The sequence below is a fragment of the Oculina patagonica genome, chromosome 6 (genome assembly GCF_052425735.1).
Source record: "Oculina patagonica isolate OP01 chromosome 6, crgOcupat, whole genome shotgun sequence".
Taxonomy (NCBI): Eukaryota; Metazoa; Cnidaria; class Anthozoa; order Scleractinia; family Oculinidae; genus Oculina; species Oculina patagonica.
In genome coordinates this window covers 17,407,766-17,424,851 of record NC_135763.1, presented here as the reverse complement: position 1 = coordinate 17,424,851, position 17,086 = coordinate 17,407,766, and the positions used below count along the sequence as shown (strand labels likewise).

Below are 17,086 nucleotides of genomic sequence, written 5' to 3'. Positions count from 1 at the left end.
ATCTCCAAAAAGATGTTTCAGATTGATTTTTTTTTTTTTCAAGATAAGACCAAGAAATGTTTCGAAAAGTATTTGAATTTCGAAAGTTTTGAAGCCGTAAAAATTGTGCGTGTCTGAGCCGTGGAATTTATTAATTGGTATTGCGTTCACAATAATAGTTTGGACATGGCAAAGAAAGCAATATTTTGCAATGCGAATCTCCAGTACTCGCTCCAAGTCAAGACTTAAATGCCGGACACAAAAATATTATGTATATTTTGCGTTTAACAGAGCATAGAGTACTCGTAAAATTAGACGGGAATGATTTTGTAACACAGCTTCCAGGGAGTAAACATTAAAACTTGTACGATTTGAACGTGATATTTCGCAAGTAATGAAAACTTGCGTGACCGTGACCAAGGGATCGGCTGGACCGCGAGGTTCTGGAACGATTTACCGACAAAAAAAAAAAAAAACGACAAAATCTGACACAGATTATGAATCGGGCCCAGGCCCCGCCCGATTAATAAAATCCAGCAATCATTTTTAGTGAAAGATAATCTCATTCTGATCATCAAAGGGCTCCCAATTTTGCATTTACGACTTGTCAGCCCCGTAGTTTTATTTCGAGTAACCATGGTAACACGGCATGATGTAGTAGGACGCTGGGTCACTCGCTGCACAAAAACAAAATATGACTGAGGCAATGTCCATGGTTAAATTCTCTTCCTATGTATTTAAATTCCCCCTAAAAAACAAAAACGGAACAAATGACTGAACAAGCTCCACAACGACAACAACAGCCACCACAACAACAAATTTTATCGGAAAAGCAATACACTCTGTAATGGGAGTTTGTTTTTTGAATAGGTGTATTTGGTCGTTTGTTTGTTTGTGGAGTTGAAAGCTGTCCCAAAACGAAACTTTTCCCTGCCATCCCCTCCCTCGTGACGTCCAACTCCGTCTCCTAGTACCCAGATCTCTGTCACAACTCAAAGAGTCAAGATGGCCGCTCTGACTTGCAGTCAGATTTTGTTGGCTCTAGGAATGCTTATTTCAGGATCTTTGGAAACGTTATCGAAGAAAGCGCAGAATGACTGCTCGTAAGTGTTTTATTGGCATGGTGTGTGTAAAGTCTTGGTTTGAGATTGCGTGTTTGGTTTTCGAACGTTAAGGGTACCGTAATCACAAAATACAAAGCTTTAGAATTTAATAGTGATTGGGATTTTTCAGTACACCGTTGCAATAAGTTAAATTTAAATCCAGGTGGCTTGTTGGAATAACATCCAATAGTTTGTAGCCAAGAAATGAAAGTTCGTGATTTGTAATCGATCTATAAGTGGTCCAATATACTGGCAAGCAAGCGTGACCCTTATTTGCGTGACCAATTCGGAGACTAATCAAAACAAGGTGTGTAGGAATAGCACGTACTAGCCGGTCACGCACTTGTGGCAATTCTTGTGCTCTGTTCAAAGAGTCTTCAAAAAGGCAAAGGCATGTCTACCCGAAATATTATCACTCAAACACAATTGAACTTTTGATTTTCAAGGGCTCTTCATAATGTATACTGTACTTCAACCCAAGTCTCACTTTATTAGTGTATGTATACCTTTGTGGTCTTCATATGGGATATATGTGCTGGCTGGGCAAAGGCAGGGGATTTGGCATCAGTTGTCTGCCCTTATTGAGGACTTTTGACCACTTTAGTGGACTTTCAAACACTATTGACGTGTAGTGACTTTTTGACCATCCACAAAAGCACTTTGGTGGGGCATTTGAACAGAAAATCTCAGCTAACTTCAAATGCTGCTCCTATGCCCAGCCTCCCCACCTCCTCCAGCTTATCATTGATAGGTGCAAGACATGTACCAGAAATGCTAAGTTTTGAACCAAACGTATACAGAAAGATTTCGGTCTTCAATACCATTGGGGCAAAAGGCCATGCATTTGTCTCTGTCGGCATACAGGGTTGTCACAAATAGCCAGCGGTGGACAATAATCACTACCCATACTTACCCGTAACTTCATGTATCTGGCTGACTTTTTTGCTGAAATTTCTGCTCATTCTTCATTAAAAGATGACAAAATCAGCCACCTACTTCAACAGTAAAATCGCCTTCACAACTTTCTGACAACCCTGAACATTGTTACAGTTAGGTAACAATGGAGTGCTTAGGAGTGCTCAGCCGGATGTCGATCAGGCAGTTGCACTATGGTGACCAGTTAAAATATTTTTTGCAGCAATAAATTATATTTATTACCAAGAAAGTACAGAATGCAGGGGCGTAGCCAGGATTTTTGTATAGGGGGGTTCCAAATGTGAATTGTAATTGTTATGGTAAAACTGAGCGCCGTAGGCGCTCCTCCTCTAGGGCATGCTCCCCCGGGAAATTTTGAAATTTGTGGTCCCCAGAAATGGCATCTCCTTGATTCTAAGCATAAATTTTTTAGCAATTTTAGCGTCAATTGAAGCTAGTATTTCTTAGAAGGGAAGCTCAAAATCCCGCGTACCAGGTAATTTTTCTGGCGTACCATTCACTCCCGGCGTACTGTCACTCACTAGTCAGCTAGTATATCAGCCAGAAGTAGGCGCCGTGGATGCTTCCGTGCAAAAATGTCGACTGTTGCACTAATGTCAATTTGTCTGTTGTAATGTATGTTCATAAGAGCAAGTCCTGACTCTCGCTCGCTGGTCATTGTAGCCCGCAGGTATGTCTTTAGTCTGCGCAATGTGCTGAACGATCGCTCACATTCTGCAGAAGTAATTGGCAACGTACACAAGATGTGCAGCAACTTGTTCACATTTGGATAAAAATCACTGTCACATTACCTTTTACTAGTGAAAAATCCTGTTATAGAACGCTGCATATTGAATCGAATCTTCGCTTCTTTCGACTTTCCCGCCGTGACCTTTGATCTGACAACAGAGTGGCGTCAGCCGACCATGTGCCTGTTGTGTGCAGATTTGAAAACGAGGCAACCAAAAGCGCTGGATCCCACGTACAACGCAGGCTTGTGTACACGAAATTTTGTAATTGTAAACACAAGGTGATAATTTATAGATTTCATTTTATTTTCTTGAAAATTTCATTTTTCTAATCTGGCGGAATTAAAGGGGGGTTCTAATAATATTTTTTCTCTTGAATTAGCTATTGCGATATCCCGAAGGGGGGTTCCGGAACCCCTGGAACCCTCCCCTGGCTACGCCACTGGAATGTGATACCCTTCAATAATAAAATCACCATAAGGAAAGGTAGTTACAATTACACTCTTAAATTTTAAACTATTATGATAATAGCTGGGTGTTCTTCGAAATTTTATAAGGTAGTGTTTTAATTTGTTTAGAGCCAAAGGACTAAAAGATGAACATGGCAATGAAGTGCACAAATTTGACCACCCCTGGTTTCAAACTGGCCTTATGTTTATTGGTAAGGTAAAAATATTAATATGTGTAAAAACTATAATTAATTAGTAGACAATAGTTAATTCAAACTTACCATTAACTTGTTAAAGGGAATTAGTCTATGTTGAGGTAATTGTAGTCTGTGCCCAGCATTTATTCACCAGTACCCATTTCACACACCTGGGTGGAGAAAGGTACTATGAGAGTAAAGTGTCCTGCCCAAGAACACAATCAGATGTAGTGACCCCAGCCAGGGCTCGAAACCAGGACCATTCGATCCAGAGTCCAGTACACTAACCATTAGGCCACCGCACCTCCCGTTAACTTGTAAGTAACTTAAAATGCCACTAATAGCTGTTATTGCAGTTGAGCCAGCAATAATATATTCTTCTGTTGAAAAGGTATGCGAACGAGGCGAAAGGGTCAACACATCAGTGAACACAATACAGAATGACCCTTTAGTCTTAAACCAACCTGAATGCTTATTACCTAAGTAAGAAGAAGAATGAGAAGAAATGAATGATATCGATAGCAAAAACGAACCCAAGAAACAGCACTAGCCACATATGACTAGAACATAAATCACTTGAATTAAGCCCCCTGTTCTAGCACCTCTTTTGTGTATGACCACCATGGAAAGCATGCATGACTGTTAGCATAAATTCCATAAAGCCACATTATTTTCTTATGGTGGCCAGGTTTTCTGAGAAAGTAAATGCAGATTTGGGAACTGATTTGATCCTTTTCTTAGATTATTTAAAATAATGTGGTTTGACCACTTTGTAGATCATATGCTGTACATCTATACCTTGAGGCTTTAATAAATAGGATATGATATGATGCCTGTTTATTGGACATATTTTTAGTTTTTAGATGACATTTAAGAAACAATAAATGTAACTTATTGTAAATAAATGTGTATAACTAGTAATTTTAATAATATTTTTTTTTTTTTCATCAGGGGAAGCAACGTGTTTGATTGGCTTTTGTTTTCACCAAAGAAGAGAAAGACAGAAATTCAGACAGGTTTGAGCTTGCAATTGTATGTTTGTGGAATTAAGGGAGAAAAATGTTTGTTGGCTTAATATAATTAATTAGCATTTTTTTCTTAGTAGTATAATTTTTTTTTCTAAAACCAGAAGTTAATAAGTGCCATTAGTGATGAAAGTAATGGAGGTGAAACATTAGCAGAAATAAGTCAACAACCAAGGTATGCCATGTAAAGTAGCATTAATGAGGGAGGTGTAGAGATCAATGGAGCACTTGTATGAAAAGTGATTACTATGTATATACATATATATGTCTGCACAGTTATAGTGCTCAGTGTCTGGCCTCAATTAAGCCTGAATGCAGAGAATTTGATTAACACTAAGATGAGACGTGTATGTGCTGTGCAAGGGCGGTGGCTGCAACTAATTGACAAGGAAACAGACATGCAGTCAGTGTGTTTAAGAATGACAACTGCCTCTTTTGAATGTTTTATGCTAGAGAATTGTGTGGTTGTAGAAAATATCCATACCGAACCAAAGGTCATTCGAAATGGAATGGATATTCTCTGGAACAATAACATTGTAGCAATCAATTTTTTGCAGCATATGTTACATTTCCAAATCCACATGTGAAATTTAGCCCCACCCAAAAAGTACTTCTAACTGTCTAGTCAACAAAGGCAAAATACCTCCCCCCCCCCCCCCCACTACAGTTGATGCCAGAAGTGCCTAGGCTCACTTGGGCAGAAAGGATCAGACTTTTCATCCCATGACATTGCCACCCTAACAACAAATGTGCAAAACTGACCTTTATCTGAGCTGTCAGATTATTGAAAACACAGATTGGACACCATTTTATAAAAGCTTGCTACATTACATCGGTAAATGTACATTAATGTATTTCATCTTCAGGATGTTCCAGTGGATCATTGCTTTTCCCACTGTTTGTGATCTGTTTGGAAATACGCTAGGAGGTGAGGGGAAAATGTTTACAAAATGCACATGTATAATACAGGATGACATTAAATATGGGCTGAATGCTATACAGTGTGCAGTGTGTGGACAGGATCAGTACTAGTGGAAAGCAATAGTTACCGAGTGAACATCAACTTTGAGACAATAAAAAAGACATTTCCCTATATACCAGCCATAGTTTAATTGCTCTGATAACAGTGTGGTTCCCTGGTATAGGATTGTCACATGCCGTGTTCCAATGCATGCTGGGACCATGTGCAATAAAGGAGTCACCATCTTGGTTGAGTTCAAACACTTTCTGCTGTACCCTGGCCAGGGCTCAAACCCGGACCGCTCAGAAGCAGTGCTACTTCAAGTCCAAGAGAATAGGGAACGCCACTTGATCTGCTATGGATGGACACAGAGAAACGTTATGCAGGCATCGTGACAGAAGTTCTTGCAGTCACATGGGCCAGTTTTCTGACTATCTGCTTGTAATACCCTTTGTCCTTGAGACAGATTATAAGCCACTTTACTGCAATCCTGGAGTCGACAGAGCTCTCTAAGATGCCCCCGCCCCCACCACCCTGCACCTTGCAGTTTCGCCTGGGACTTATGAGATACATCTTTAAATTCAGCACATACCCAGGATGCACTCTCGCACACCTGTTGGCTTACCTGTGCAAAAAGGTGAGGTGTTTGCAGAAGAAGTTGAAGCCTTTACAACTCAGACAACAACTAGGCGTCCTGTCACAGCTAATAGACTGCAAGAAATGCAACGTAACAGGCACAGGACGTTGATGAAGAATGCACTTAAGTGAGAGCTTACTGCATGCCTCATCAGCCCCTCATCCGCCCATACTTGGAAAGCAGAGGCCACCTCACCATAGTAAATGATTAACTCCCGTGTGATGACCACATAGTCATCCCAAGGAGTACGAGACCTACAGATCCTTGCCTGATTCACACGGGTCAGCTGGAAATCATTATGGGCTGATTGAGTGCTCGCACATCAGTCTGGTGGCCTGGACTTTCAAAGAAAATAGAAGACCTTGCTTCCAAATGCGTCGCTTGTGCCTAAGATCAAACAGTGCCCTTAGAACTACTTATGTTAGCCTCCTTTTCATCCCGTCCATGGAAAAGAATTGCAACTGACCTGCTCAAGTTAAAAGGGAAAGTGTAGCTCATCAATGTGGACTACAACTTCAGGTGGTTTGAAATAAGGGAACTCTGTGACGAAAAATCCAGAAGTGTTATACAAGCACTCAAGGAACTTTTTGCGATCCACAGCATTTTGAACGTAATAACGTCTGACAAAGGCCCTTACGACAGTGCAGAATCCTTCTACAGTTTGCAACCTTATGTGGCTTTCTGCACATCACAAGTTCGCCAAGATACCCTGAAGCAAATGGCGACTTCGAACGAGCAATCCATGCAGCAAAGTTTATGCTCATAAATAATAAAGATATCCTTAGTGCTCTTCTGTCTTCAGAATGGCCTCTCGCCGAGTAAACTTCCAATGGGACGTCGCCTGCAAACACATCCTGTAAGCAAATTTGAACCCTAATGTACAGTGTCAAAACCTGTTAAGAAAAAAACGTGAAAAAACAAACTCATTTTTCTCAGGTTTAGCCCAAATCTTTTTTACAGGGTGGTCTTATATCACAGGTGCTTCAGATTTTTTCACAGATTCTCATCTAATAGTGCTATGTACATTTTCCGTGGAATCCCGTTTCCTTGAATTCGCCAAAAAACTTCAACCATAAGTGCTCTCCCTACCATCAGTCGAATATTGTAATTTTACCCCCGATTTCTTGTACTCCCCGATTTCTCGAACCAAAATTTGTTTACCTTGGAGGTTCGACCAATCAAAATTCTGTTGTGTGTTAATATACATAATATGATCATGATGTACATGTAGAGAATTTTACTTTATACGAAACTTTCTTTGCCATTCTCTTATTTTTATCAGGAATTGCCCTGCTTTATGTCAATGCCTCTGTATGGCAGATGTTGGGAGGTTCAATGATTATTTTTACTGGTGTGCTTTCTGTGAGTATAAATTTGTTTATCAAACGTTTTTGTTGTTGTTGCCGTTGACTGAGAAACAAACACTCAGTTCAGTTTTTCTTGAAACCCTGTATGTCAGGTAGCAGTGCATGGTCCCACGATTGCCGCTGACCAACATTGGCTCGATTTTAACTTAGGCTAAATTACATTCAGTCACATTTATTTATACTTAATTACTTAAGTTGCAAACGTTCAGTTTTTAATCCAGTATTCCTTTTATTCTTTAGAAAATATTTTTCAAGAGAAAGCTTTGGCCAATTCACTGGATTGGCATGACTGTTTCTATGGTAAGGTTGAATCTTCTCATGACCCTGTTGCTGCTGTTGTTGTTGTTGTTGTTGTTTTTTAATTACGATTTTGATTTTTCAGATTGTAAGCAGCTGCCATCATAGCTTGCAAAAATTCAGCTGTCAATACACAACAACAACTGGCACAACAACAACTGGAACGGCCGTAACCTGCGTTGCAGACTAAGTTAACCCTGGTAATGACTTTACCAGGGTTTTATTTCGTCTGCAACGCAGGCTAATACGGTCGAAGAGCGATTGGAGGGACAAATGCTTCAGTTTAATTTGTATAACTGAATGAAAACAAAAGAAGTGCCCTTCTTTTCAGTCTGAGCAGACAAAATTGTAATTTATTGAATGCTGATCAGAATTCGAAAGGTTGAATATGAAGTAACATCAGTGGGGCTTAAGACAACAAATTTCCTTTTACCAGAATTCCTAGAGCTTAAACACAGTATTCAATACGAATTGTTGTTTGTTAATAGAATTTTTAATTTTAACTTCAATAGTACAGCTATTTTAATATTAATAGAAAAGGTTTTCGTTAGTTTTGCATTTTGCTAAAGTCGACAAATGAACATAAAAAATGTTACTTTGTAACTTAAGTTATCTGTTATAATTCGCAGTTAGGTTTAGTGCTTGTTGGATTATCAAGTGTTCTCAGAGACAATCACCAGGGAGCCACTAAAGGGCAGGTGGTATTAGGTAAACAATTACACACAGCAACATTAACAGAAGAAGATTTCTTTAGTTTTTGCATTTTGCTAAAATCAACAAATGTAGACTGACTGACTGACTGACTGACTGACTGACTGACTGACTGACTGACTGACTGACTGACTGACTGACTGACTGACTGACTAACCGACCAACCAACCGACCGACTGACTGACTGACTGACTGACTGACTGACTGACTGACATGTGTTTTCCTTCATTATTATAAATGGAATGGTTAATAATTTGATTATTATATGCAGCATTTTGCAAGGACGATACGAGGCGTCCACCTACACTACACACGCAGTGAAAGTTTGCCCTGACACACCCTTTTTTAATGCACCATTATAAAAAGCGTAGCAAAGAAAACATATTTTTTTTTTATTTTATTGTCAGTAACTAATTACATTAATATAATATATATCTTTTTTTTCATCTACGTGCAACAGATCAATAACTTTTTTTATTACTTTTAACCATGGATCCTTTTCCGCGTTATTTTGTGTCCAGGAATTGTTTTAATCTTAGCTGCACAGTGTTTCAGCGCCACTCAGATGGTTGTAGAAGAATTCTTCTTAAAGAAAAGAAAGTTCCATCCTCTACAGGTCAGTTCTTGCTTTAAAAGTCAAGAAGTGAAAACATTACTTCATTTATTTTTTTCATTTTATTTATTGCAACACATAAAGACATACAGCGAGAACTTACACTAGTTACAATACTAAATTTTAAAATTATTTTACACTCGCCGCGCATAGAACTTACACTATTTACTATACACACAATACTATACGGTACGTTACATTCTACAAAGAGCAATGAAGAGCTACTGGATACATCAACAATAATAATAGTGCTAATGAACAATCTTCTTGTCGATTAAAGGTTTCCATTTATTATAGTAGACTTCAGGTAGATTAGTACTTGTTGCTACTCATTTTTCGATTTCAGCTTTGTTCATCACTATTGTTTGATAAACACTTAGATAAAGGGTCTTCATTGATACTACAGCAGTATATATAGTATTTGGCGAGTAGCAAGAGATGATTGGTTAACTTGTTGAGTTTGTCGTTACCAATAGTACCGTACAAGATTTTGACGGTCGACAATTCTAGCTCCATTGACGTGTGATTCTCGTACCAGTCTAGAAAAGCTATCCAGAATTCAGAGACCGCCAGACATTGGAACAACATATATATGCCTCAGATCCTGTTTTGTATTTAAGCATAAATGGGATAGATCGCTACTTGTGAGTTTAGCTTTAAACAGCTTGCTTTTGATAAAAACTATATTATGCAGAATTTTGTATTGGAAAATAGCGGTGGCGGTGGGTTCTTCAAAAAAAGCCTTAACAAACCTTTGTGAATAGCCTTAGTTCTAAGAGTTTTCAAGTTCTGCGATCTCTGTTCAAGACAATCTTGAGGTGCATCAGTTTGCCTTATTGACCTTTTATATTCTTTTGGGATAGCGTTTATTACTCCATAATAAGTCAAAATATTAGTTTGCAGCTGTTGTCGGAATTTGAATTCTTCAAAGGTAAGGAAATTTAGATTTGGGTCGAGAAGGTGTTCTAAAGTAGAAATTCCTTTATCGAACCAAGTGGGAAGGAAGATCATTTTGTTATTGATTTTAATATCTTTGTTATTCCATAGAATCAATTCTTTGTATATGGATCTGTATGTTCCTGCATATTAAACTCAAACCAACATTGCCGCATTTTTTCATAAAATAGTGGTAGCTCGCTCTTTAATGCAGATATCTTTAATGTTGTAGTTGCAGAGTACCCTGGGTACCAGAGGATTTTTTTCACCACAAGTGGCGAAGCAACAATAATAAAGACATGACTGACACCGGAAACCGCGCAAGAAAAACCTCTGGCACCCAGGGTAGTTAAAGAGTGAAAGGAAGGTAAAACCTCCTAAGTGCGATAACAGTCCATGCTGAATTCTTGTTCATATTGAAACGCTTTATCCAAATACTTTAAATAATTTTAAAGCTTTGTTCATTATAAGGAACTCACCTCCCCCAAGTAAGACAAAATAATCTTACACGAAGTTAATATGCTAAGACATATAACAAGACATACAAGACGTAAAACATAAAACAATAATATAAGACATATAACAATACAACATGAGCTCCATAAGGAACTCACCACCCAAGCTGGACTAATAATGTAGAAAGAAGGTCAGGACTAATAATGTAGAAATAAGGTCAATAAGAAAAAAGGTCAATATGCTGCACTCATAACATGAGTTCCATAAGGAACTCACTACCCAAGTTAAACAGCATAATCTAGCACCAGGTCAATATGATGATCTCAGATAACATGAGTTACGTAAGGAACTCACTACCCAAGTTAAATAGCATAATCTAGCACCAGGTCAATATGATGATCTCAGATAACATGAGTTACGTAAGGAACTCACTACCCAAGTTAAATAGCATAATCTAGCACGAAGTCAATATGATGATCTCAGATAACATGAGTTACGTAAGGAAATCACTACCCAAGTAAGACATAATAATCTAGCGGGAGGTTAATATGTTGCCCTCATATAACATAAGTTCCATAAGGAAATCACCACGCAAGTAAGACATAATAATCTAGCACAAAGTCAATATGCTGCCCTCAGATAACATGAGTTCCATAAGGAACTAACCACCCAAGTAAAACAGTATAATTTAGCACGAGGTCAATATGGTGACCTCAGATAACATGAGTTCCGTAAGGAACTCACTAACCAAGAAAGACATAATAATGTAGCAAGAGGTTAATGTTAATATGCTGACTTCAGAGAACACGAGTTTTGTAAGGAACTCACTACCCAAATAAGACATAATAATCTAGCAGGAGGTCAATATGCTGCTGTCAGATAACATGAGTTCCATGAGGAACTCACCTTTAAAGTAAGACGTAATTATCTAGAACGAAGGTCAATATGCTGCCTTCAGTTAACATGAGTATCAACCCAGCACGAGGTCAATATGGTACCCCCAGATAACATGAGTTCCATAAGGAATTCACCTTTAAAGTAAGGGGAATAATGTGGCACAAAGTCAATATGCTGCCCTCGGATAACATGAGTTGCATAAGGAACTCACCCTCCAAGTAAGACTGAATAATCTGGCACAAGGTCAATATGCTGCCCTCAGATAACATGAGTTCCATAAGGAACTTTCCGCCCAAGCAAAACAGCGTAATCTAGCACGAGGTTAAGATGGTGACCCCCAAATAAGACTAAATAATATGGCACGAGGTCAATATGCTGTCCTCAGATAACATGAGTTCCATAAGGAACTCACCAACCAGGAAAGACTTAATTATCTAGCACGAGGTCAATATGCTCAGTTAACATGCGTTTCACAAGGAACTCGCCATCCAAGCAAGACTTAGTAATCTAGAACGAAGGTCAATATGGTGACCTCATAGAACATGAGTTCCATAAGGAACTCACCAACGAAGTAAGACTTAATAATCTAGCACGAGGTCAATAGGCTGACTTAAAATAACACGAGTTTCGTAAGGAACTCACTGCCCAAGTAAGACAGAAAAATCTGGCACGAGGTCAATGGGTTGCCCTTAGATAACATGAATTCCATAAGGACCTCACAACCCAAGTAAAACAGAACACTCTAGAACAAAGTCAATATGCTGCTCTCAGATAACATGAGTTCTATAAGGAACTCGCCACCCAAGTAAAACAGCATAATCTAGCACAAGGTTAATATCATAATGCTGACCTTATATAACATGAGTTCCATAAGGTACTCCCCACCAAAGTAAGGCGGAATAATGTGGCACTAGGTCAATATGCTGGCAACAGATAGCACGAGTTCCATAAGGAACTTACCACCCACGTAACACTTAATAATCTAGCACGAAATCAATATGCTGCCCTCAGATAACATGAGATCCATAAGGAAATCACCACCCAGGTTAAACAGAATAATCAAGCACGAGGTCAATGTGGTGACCCCAAATAACATCGGTTCCATAAGGAACTCACCACCCAATTAAGACAGAATAATTTAGCACAAGGTCAATATGCTTCCCTCAGATAACATGCGTTCCATGAGGAACTTACCACCCAAGTGAGACAGAATAATTTAGCACGAGGTCAATATGCTGCCCACAGATAACGTGAGTTCCATAAGGAACTCACCACCGAAATTGGTAAGACAGAATAATCTAGCACGAGGTCAATATGATGCATTCAGATGACATGAGTTCCATAAGGAACTCACTACCCAAGTTAGACATTATAATCTTGCTGGAGGTTACTATGCTGCTCTCATTACTTTTATTATAAGTCCTAGTCTAAATGCAGTCATTTATATTCCTACATGTAGATTTGATGACTTCTTTTGTCATAATAGGTTGTTGGAGTGGAAGGTTTCTTTGGAATCATTTTCATGAGTTTTGTAAGTATTTCGTTTACCTTTGGATAGATCATTTTGGTGCTTTTTATAGTGTAACGAATCTATCATGGCATGTCATAATGTTTAAGAGTCTCGCATGTTGGAAAAGTTGAATGTCTCACTTTAAAAAAAAAATCCCTGCAATTAATCGTTATCTTCCTTTCTCCTTTCTCTTATTTAATTATGTCCGTATTAAAGGGGCTTTGTCACGAATTGTAACAGATTCTTAAACAGCCCCTATTTTTATTTGTTTTGTAGGAAACCTTAAAATAATGGTCCAATTTTATCAAAAATTGCTATATTAGAGCACTGAAACTGTTAACAAGCGTCTTTGGCTGCTAATGGCTTGGATGGAAATGGATTGCAATTTGAAAAATTAAGGCTTTAACTTTTCACGTTCTTTCCGCGCGTCTTCAAAATATCGATATTTAAAGCCATGGCTTGATTTCTATCTGCAAGTTATGGTTATATCTTCTTTTAGATGTTCAAAGATAATGATTTTCATGAGTTAAGTTGCCTACCACTAATTTCAAAACAGTTTAGACCAAAAATCTACCAAATCGCCGTGACATAGTCCTTTAATAATAAAAACAACAACAAAAACTAGCTTTTTGCTTACAGCTTGATACCTGTATCAACATGTAATGAAGCATAAGGCTTGGCTAACTCTTCATGAAAAAGTTCATTTTCATCTCTGTATCTTTATGTTACAGTTAGTCCTTCCTGTGCTGTACTACATTCCAGGAGACCAGAACCACCACAGCTACGAGAACAGTCTTGATGCAATATTGATGATCAAAAATAATTCGCAACTGTTAGGAATGTCAGGTGTGTTTAAAAAGTACTTGTATGTGTGCTTGTATTTATGTCATCTTGGCAGAAATTTGTTTAGGCCGTTTAGCCATGGAACAAGCTCAAAGTGTAATTTTGTAGAACAAGCTTTTCAAGCATTTTAACGGAATCGACACAAAACATAAAAAACACAAGCCCCACATTTTTACATGTAATATTGAAATGAATACCTTTATTTATTAAGTGACGTGGTATTTAGCTTACACAGTTAATTGTAGGTATTGTAGGCACTCTTTAATCCTCTGTTTCTACTCTTTAACTCTTTAATCCATTTCCAACTTCGTTAATCATCCTTACGTCCTAATGGGTTTGACTGTGTAAAAAAGATTTATATTTTTTAAGTATTCTCTCTTTTTTCTTTTTTGTGCTTTTAATGTATTCAACTGGTTTATTGTTTTAACCTCTTGTTTTGCAGTTTTGTATATCTGTTCTGTTTCGTTTTACAGTTTCTTTGGCCTCTCAGTCACAAAGTCTCTAACGGGTAAGAATGGTTGTGGCATCTGATGAATCATTTAGTAGGCAAATTAAAATTCTTAGTTTTATATTGTTCTATTCTGTGCTTTGTACTATTGGTTTACAAGTTACAAGTCTGTTTGCTTGTTTTTTTTTCTTGGTTTTTTGTGTGGTTGTTTGTTTGTTTGTTTGTTTGTTTGTTGTATTATTAAATCATGACCACTCTCCTTTTCAGCTGTCCACACAACATTAATAGATGCTCTCAGGACCATTGTTGTTTGGGTTGTCGACCTTTTTGTGCACTACGTCTTTCATGAGGTACATGTATTTCCATTTAACACTATGGCACTTCAAGAAATTAATAATTGTGGTCGTCTCTGTACGAATTGATTCACGACCCGTGAAGCAAAGATTTCAAAGCATGCAAATCGTTCGGTAATAAAATCAAACTGCAAAACATATCCTAAATGTTAATTGCATTCGCATTCAAACGATATCACCATGTTGATAGTTTCCATTCAATTTTAAGTTGAGTTCTCTTTGTTAGTGCCTCCTGTCCGCGAGTCAATGGTCTCTGCAATACATACACATAACAAATGGCTGTTATTCAGTTGAGCCTGCAATAATATATTCTTTTGTTAAGAAGGTATGCGAACGAGACGAAAGGGTTAACAGAATGACCCTTTGTGTATCAAACTGCTGAAAACTGCAATAACAGCTACTGCTACCCCACAAAAAATCATTTTGTGCAGATGCTTTCTGATCCTTAAGATTGGAGTCATAATTTCTGTTCCTTTCACTTTAAACGAACACACTAAAGGTTTTAGATGGAAAATTTCGTAAGCAAAAATAGAATATGAAGTTACCGTGTTATTTTTTGGAGGCATGATGCCAAAATGAATCGGCAAAATTATTAGTCTTTCAGCCACGCAACGTTTTGACTTCCCCAGTGACGCTTTTATTGGTCAATCCCCTTAATCTCAGTCAAACCGTTAATGTACGATACATACAGTGAAGAGTAAAGGGTTTTTTGCCCGAAATTTGTCATAACTTTATTCCAATGGTGTATTTGTTTTGTCTTAACGTTGTAGTTCACTTGTGTCTGTGTTGTTAGGGTTTTGGTGAAGCTTGGGACAGTAAATATGGCATATTTCAAGGTAAGAAGTTGTCTTCAATCCTCTGTGGTTTTTTACATACTGTGAATTTCCACGAGCAACTGAAAAACTATTAAGGCAAGGAGACGGGCAATTCAAAACTGGTTCAACTGAAAGTTGCAGCATAGTCATTTTATGACTCTTTTTTGAGGAGTGGTTCTTGAAGAACGGAATATGTATGGTGAGTTGGGACTCGACAATTCGTTTTGATTTTTCTCTCAATTGTGTACATATTTTTAAATTATAACATTTTACTGCTGTACCTCCAACATTTCTTTTCTTACTTTCAATTAATATTATGCGTGGAAATTGCATTTCCTGAATCAACTTTTTTTTCCACAGTCGATGGATTCCTTTTCCTACTGCTTGGCAACGCTCTTTATAATGAACTTTTAATAATTCCGCCATTGATGCCCAAGCCTGAACCACCACAGCAGGTAACATAAATTTTAGGCTAAGTATTAACAGTTTTAGGAATTTTAATTGGTGTCCCCAATTAGCCCACAAGGGCTAAATACATAGACACGAAAAAAAAAGTTTTTAGTTACTTTACTTAAATTGACTTTGATAGGAATACTGGAGAAAACTAATCCAAGATCAGTGCCTCCTCTTACACAGTTTTAAGTAACCAGGGGTTAGATTTTGTTAATTTCGATCGGTTACTTGAAGGGACTGTGTCAAGGCTGAGTTAAGTTTATTGTATTAAGTTTTGCCAAATACTCGCTATGATACTTAAAGTTTGCAAAGAAATTACTTCTGTGGATCTAAAAAACAAAACCATAGCTTCATTACAACCAAATGCGTCTCCCAGGCGTTATATTTTAAAGTTACAAGCAAACGAGATTAACTTTGAAAACTGTTCAGCCCAACAGTATTTCATTTCACATCGCAATCCGTTTCAATCTTCCTCACTTTTGGCCATCCGTACCTTCTTTTGTATTTTCTGTGTTATAGAAACGTTCTATCACCGTTTTAAGCAATTATTTGTTTATATTCACCGAATTTGATGGCCGTTTCCCATGCCTAAATTTGGCTTCAATCCGTAACACAGTTCCCTTAAAATTAGCAGCGAATAACGAAAATACATGTACAGCATGAAATTTTGTGATTTGTGTACAGGTTCAAGCCACTGATGAACCAGAAAATGACAGTCCAGGCTCAGCAGAGAATGAATCACTACTCAGGCCATGTGACCAACCAAGCTTCCGGACCAATCAGAACCTTACTTGGTGTTAATTGCACTATTCCTTCGTTCCTGGAGTGTTGCCCACAGCTGTACATTGTAATTAACAGCGCCAAAACACCACCGGAAAACGAGGCGAAAGCCCACAGTAACTTACCAGACACTACTCCAAGAAAATTGAAACCACTTTCAAAAATGTCGTAATCGTAAATAATTAAGTGCTCTCTAGGACACTTTTTCTATGCATTACGTGAATATTTTGCAATGTCATTATGTCTATTTAATAAACTATTTATTTTTTTATTAACAAAGAGTTAATAAATATATATTGTGTATAAAATGTTATTCGGGGATATCTCTTGATCACTACTCGTTCACTGATCTTCGAGCCAGTTGTTCTTATTACAATTTATGCGAGAAGTTTTTGCAGTGAACCAAGGTTACAGCAAAGTTAACCTGTTCATCAAAGTACAACGAAAGCTACAACCTTAGCTTTGCTTCGCAACTGAGAACAAGATAGAAAGAAGTAAAGTGATTGACATAACAGCTAAATCTAATCTTCTGTTTACGTTAGAGAAAGGCTAAGCCAATCTCGGTAATTTTTCATCAAGGGAAGCTGAATTG

The 17,086-nt window shown here is 37.9% G+C and overlaps 1 protein-coding gene across 2 annotated transcripts; it reads left to right on the top strand.

The window, feature by feature from the left end:
* The first annotated feature begins 947 nt into the window (after positions 1–947).
* LOC144655900 (solute carrier family 35 member F6-like) lies at positions 948–16,802 on the top strand. 2 transcript variants are annotated; one of them, XM_078516079.1, is made up of 16 exons: positions 948–1,082; positions 3,325–3,407; positions 4,344–4,408; positions 4,522–4,592; positions 5,284–5,345; positions 7,298–7,377; positions 7,623–7,682; positions 8,309–8,387; positions 8,912–9,006; positions 12,779–12,823; positions 13,534–13,648; positions 14,088–14,153; positions 14,361–14,443; positions 15,240–15,282; positions 15,622–15,716; positions 16,399–16,802. In XM_078516079.1, exons 1-16 carry the CDS (start codon positions 985–987, stop codon positions 16,513–16,515), a joined length of 1,257 nt encoding a protein of 418 aa, XP_078372205.1. In that variant the 5' UTR covers positions 948–984; the 3' UTR covers positions 16,516–16,802. The 2 variants fall into 2 exon arrangements, with proteins under 2 accessions (XP_078372205.1, XP_078372206.1); XM_078516080.1 differs by having other exon boundaries at positions 959–1,155.
* The last annotated feature ends 284 nt before the right edge of the window (positions 16,803–17,086 follow it).

Bases quoted from the DNA above. Each gene is read 5' to 3' on its own strand.
- LOC144655900 (XM_078516079.1), top strand. From the start codon at position 985: ATGGCCGCTCTGACTTGCAGTCAGATTTTGTTGGCTCTAGGAATGCTT. The intron at 5,346-7,297 runs GTGAGGGGAAAA...TATTTTTATCAG, and splicing joins GTTTGGAAATACGCTAGGAG to GAATTGCCCTGCTTTATGTC. The intron at 15,717-16,398 runs GTAACATAAATT...ATTTGTGTACAG, and splicing joins AGCCTGAACCACCACAGCAG to GTTCAAGCCACTGATGAACC.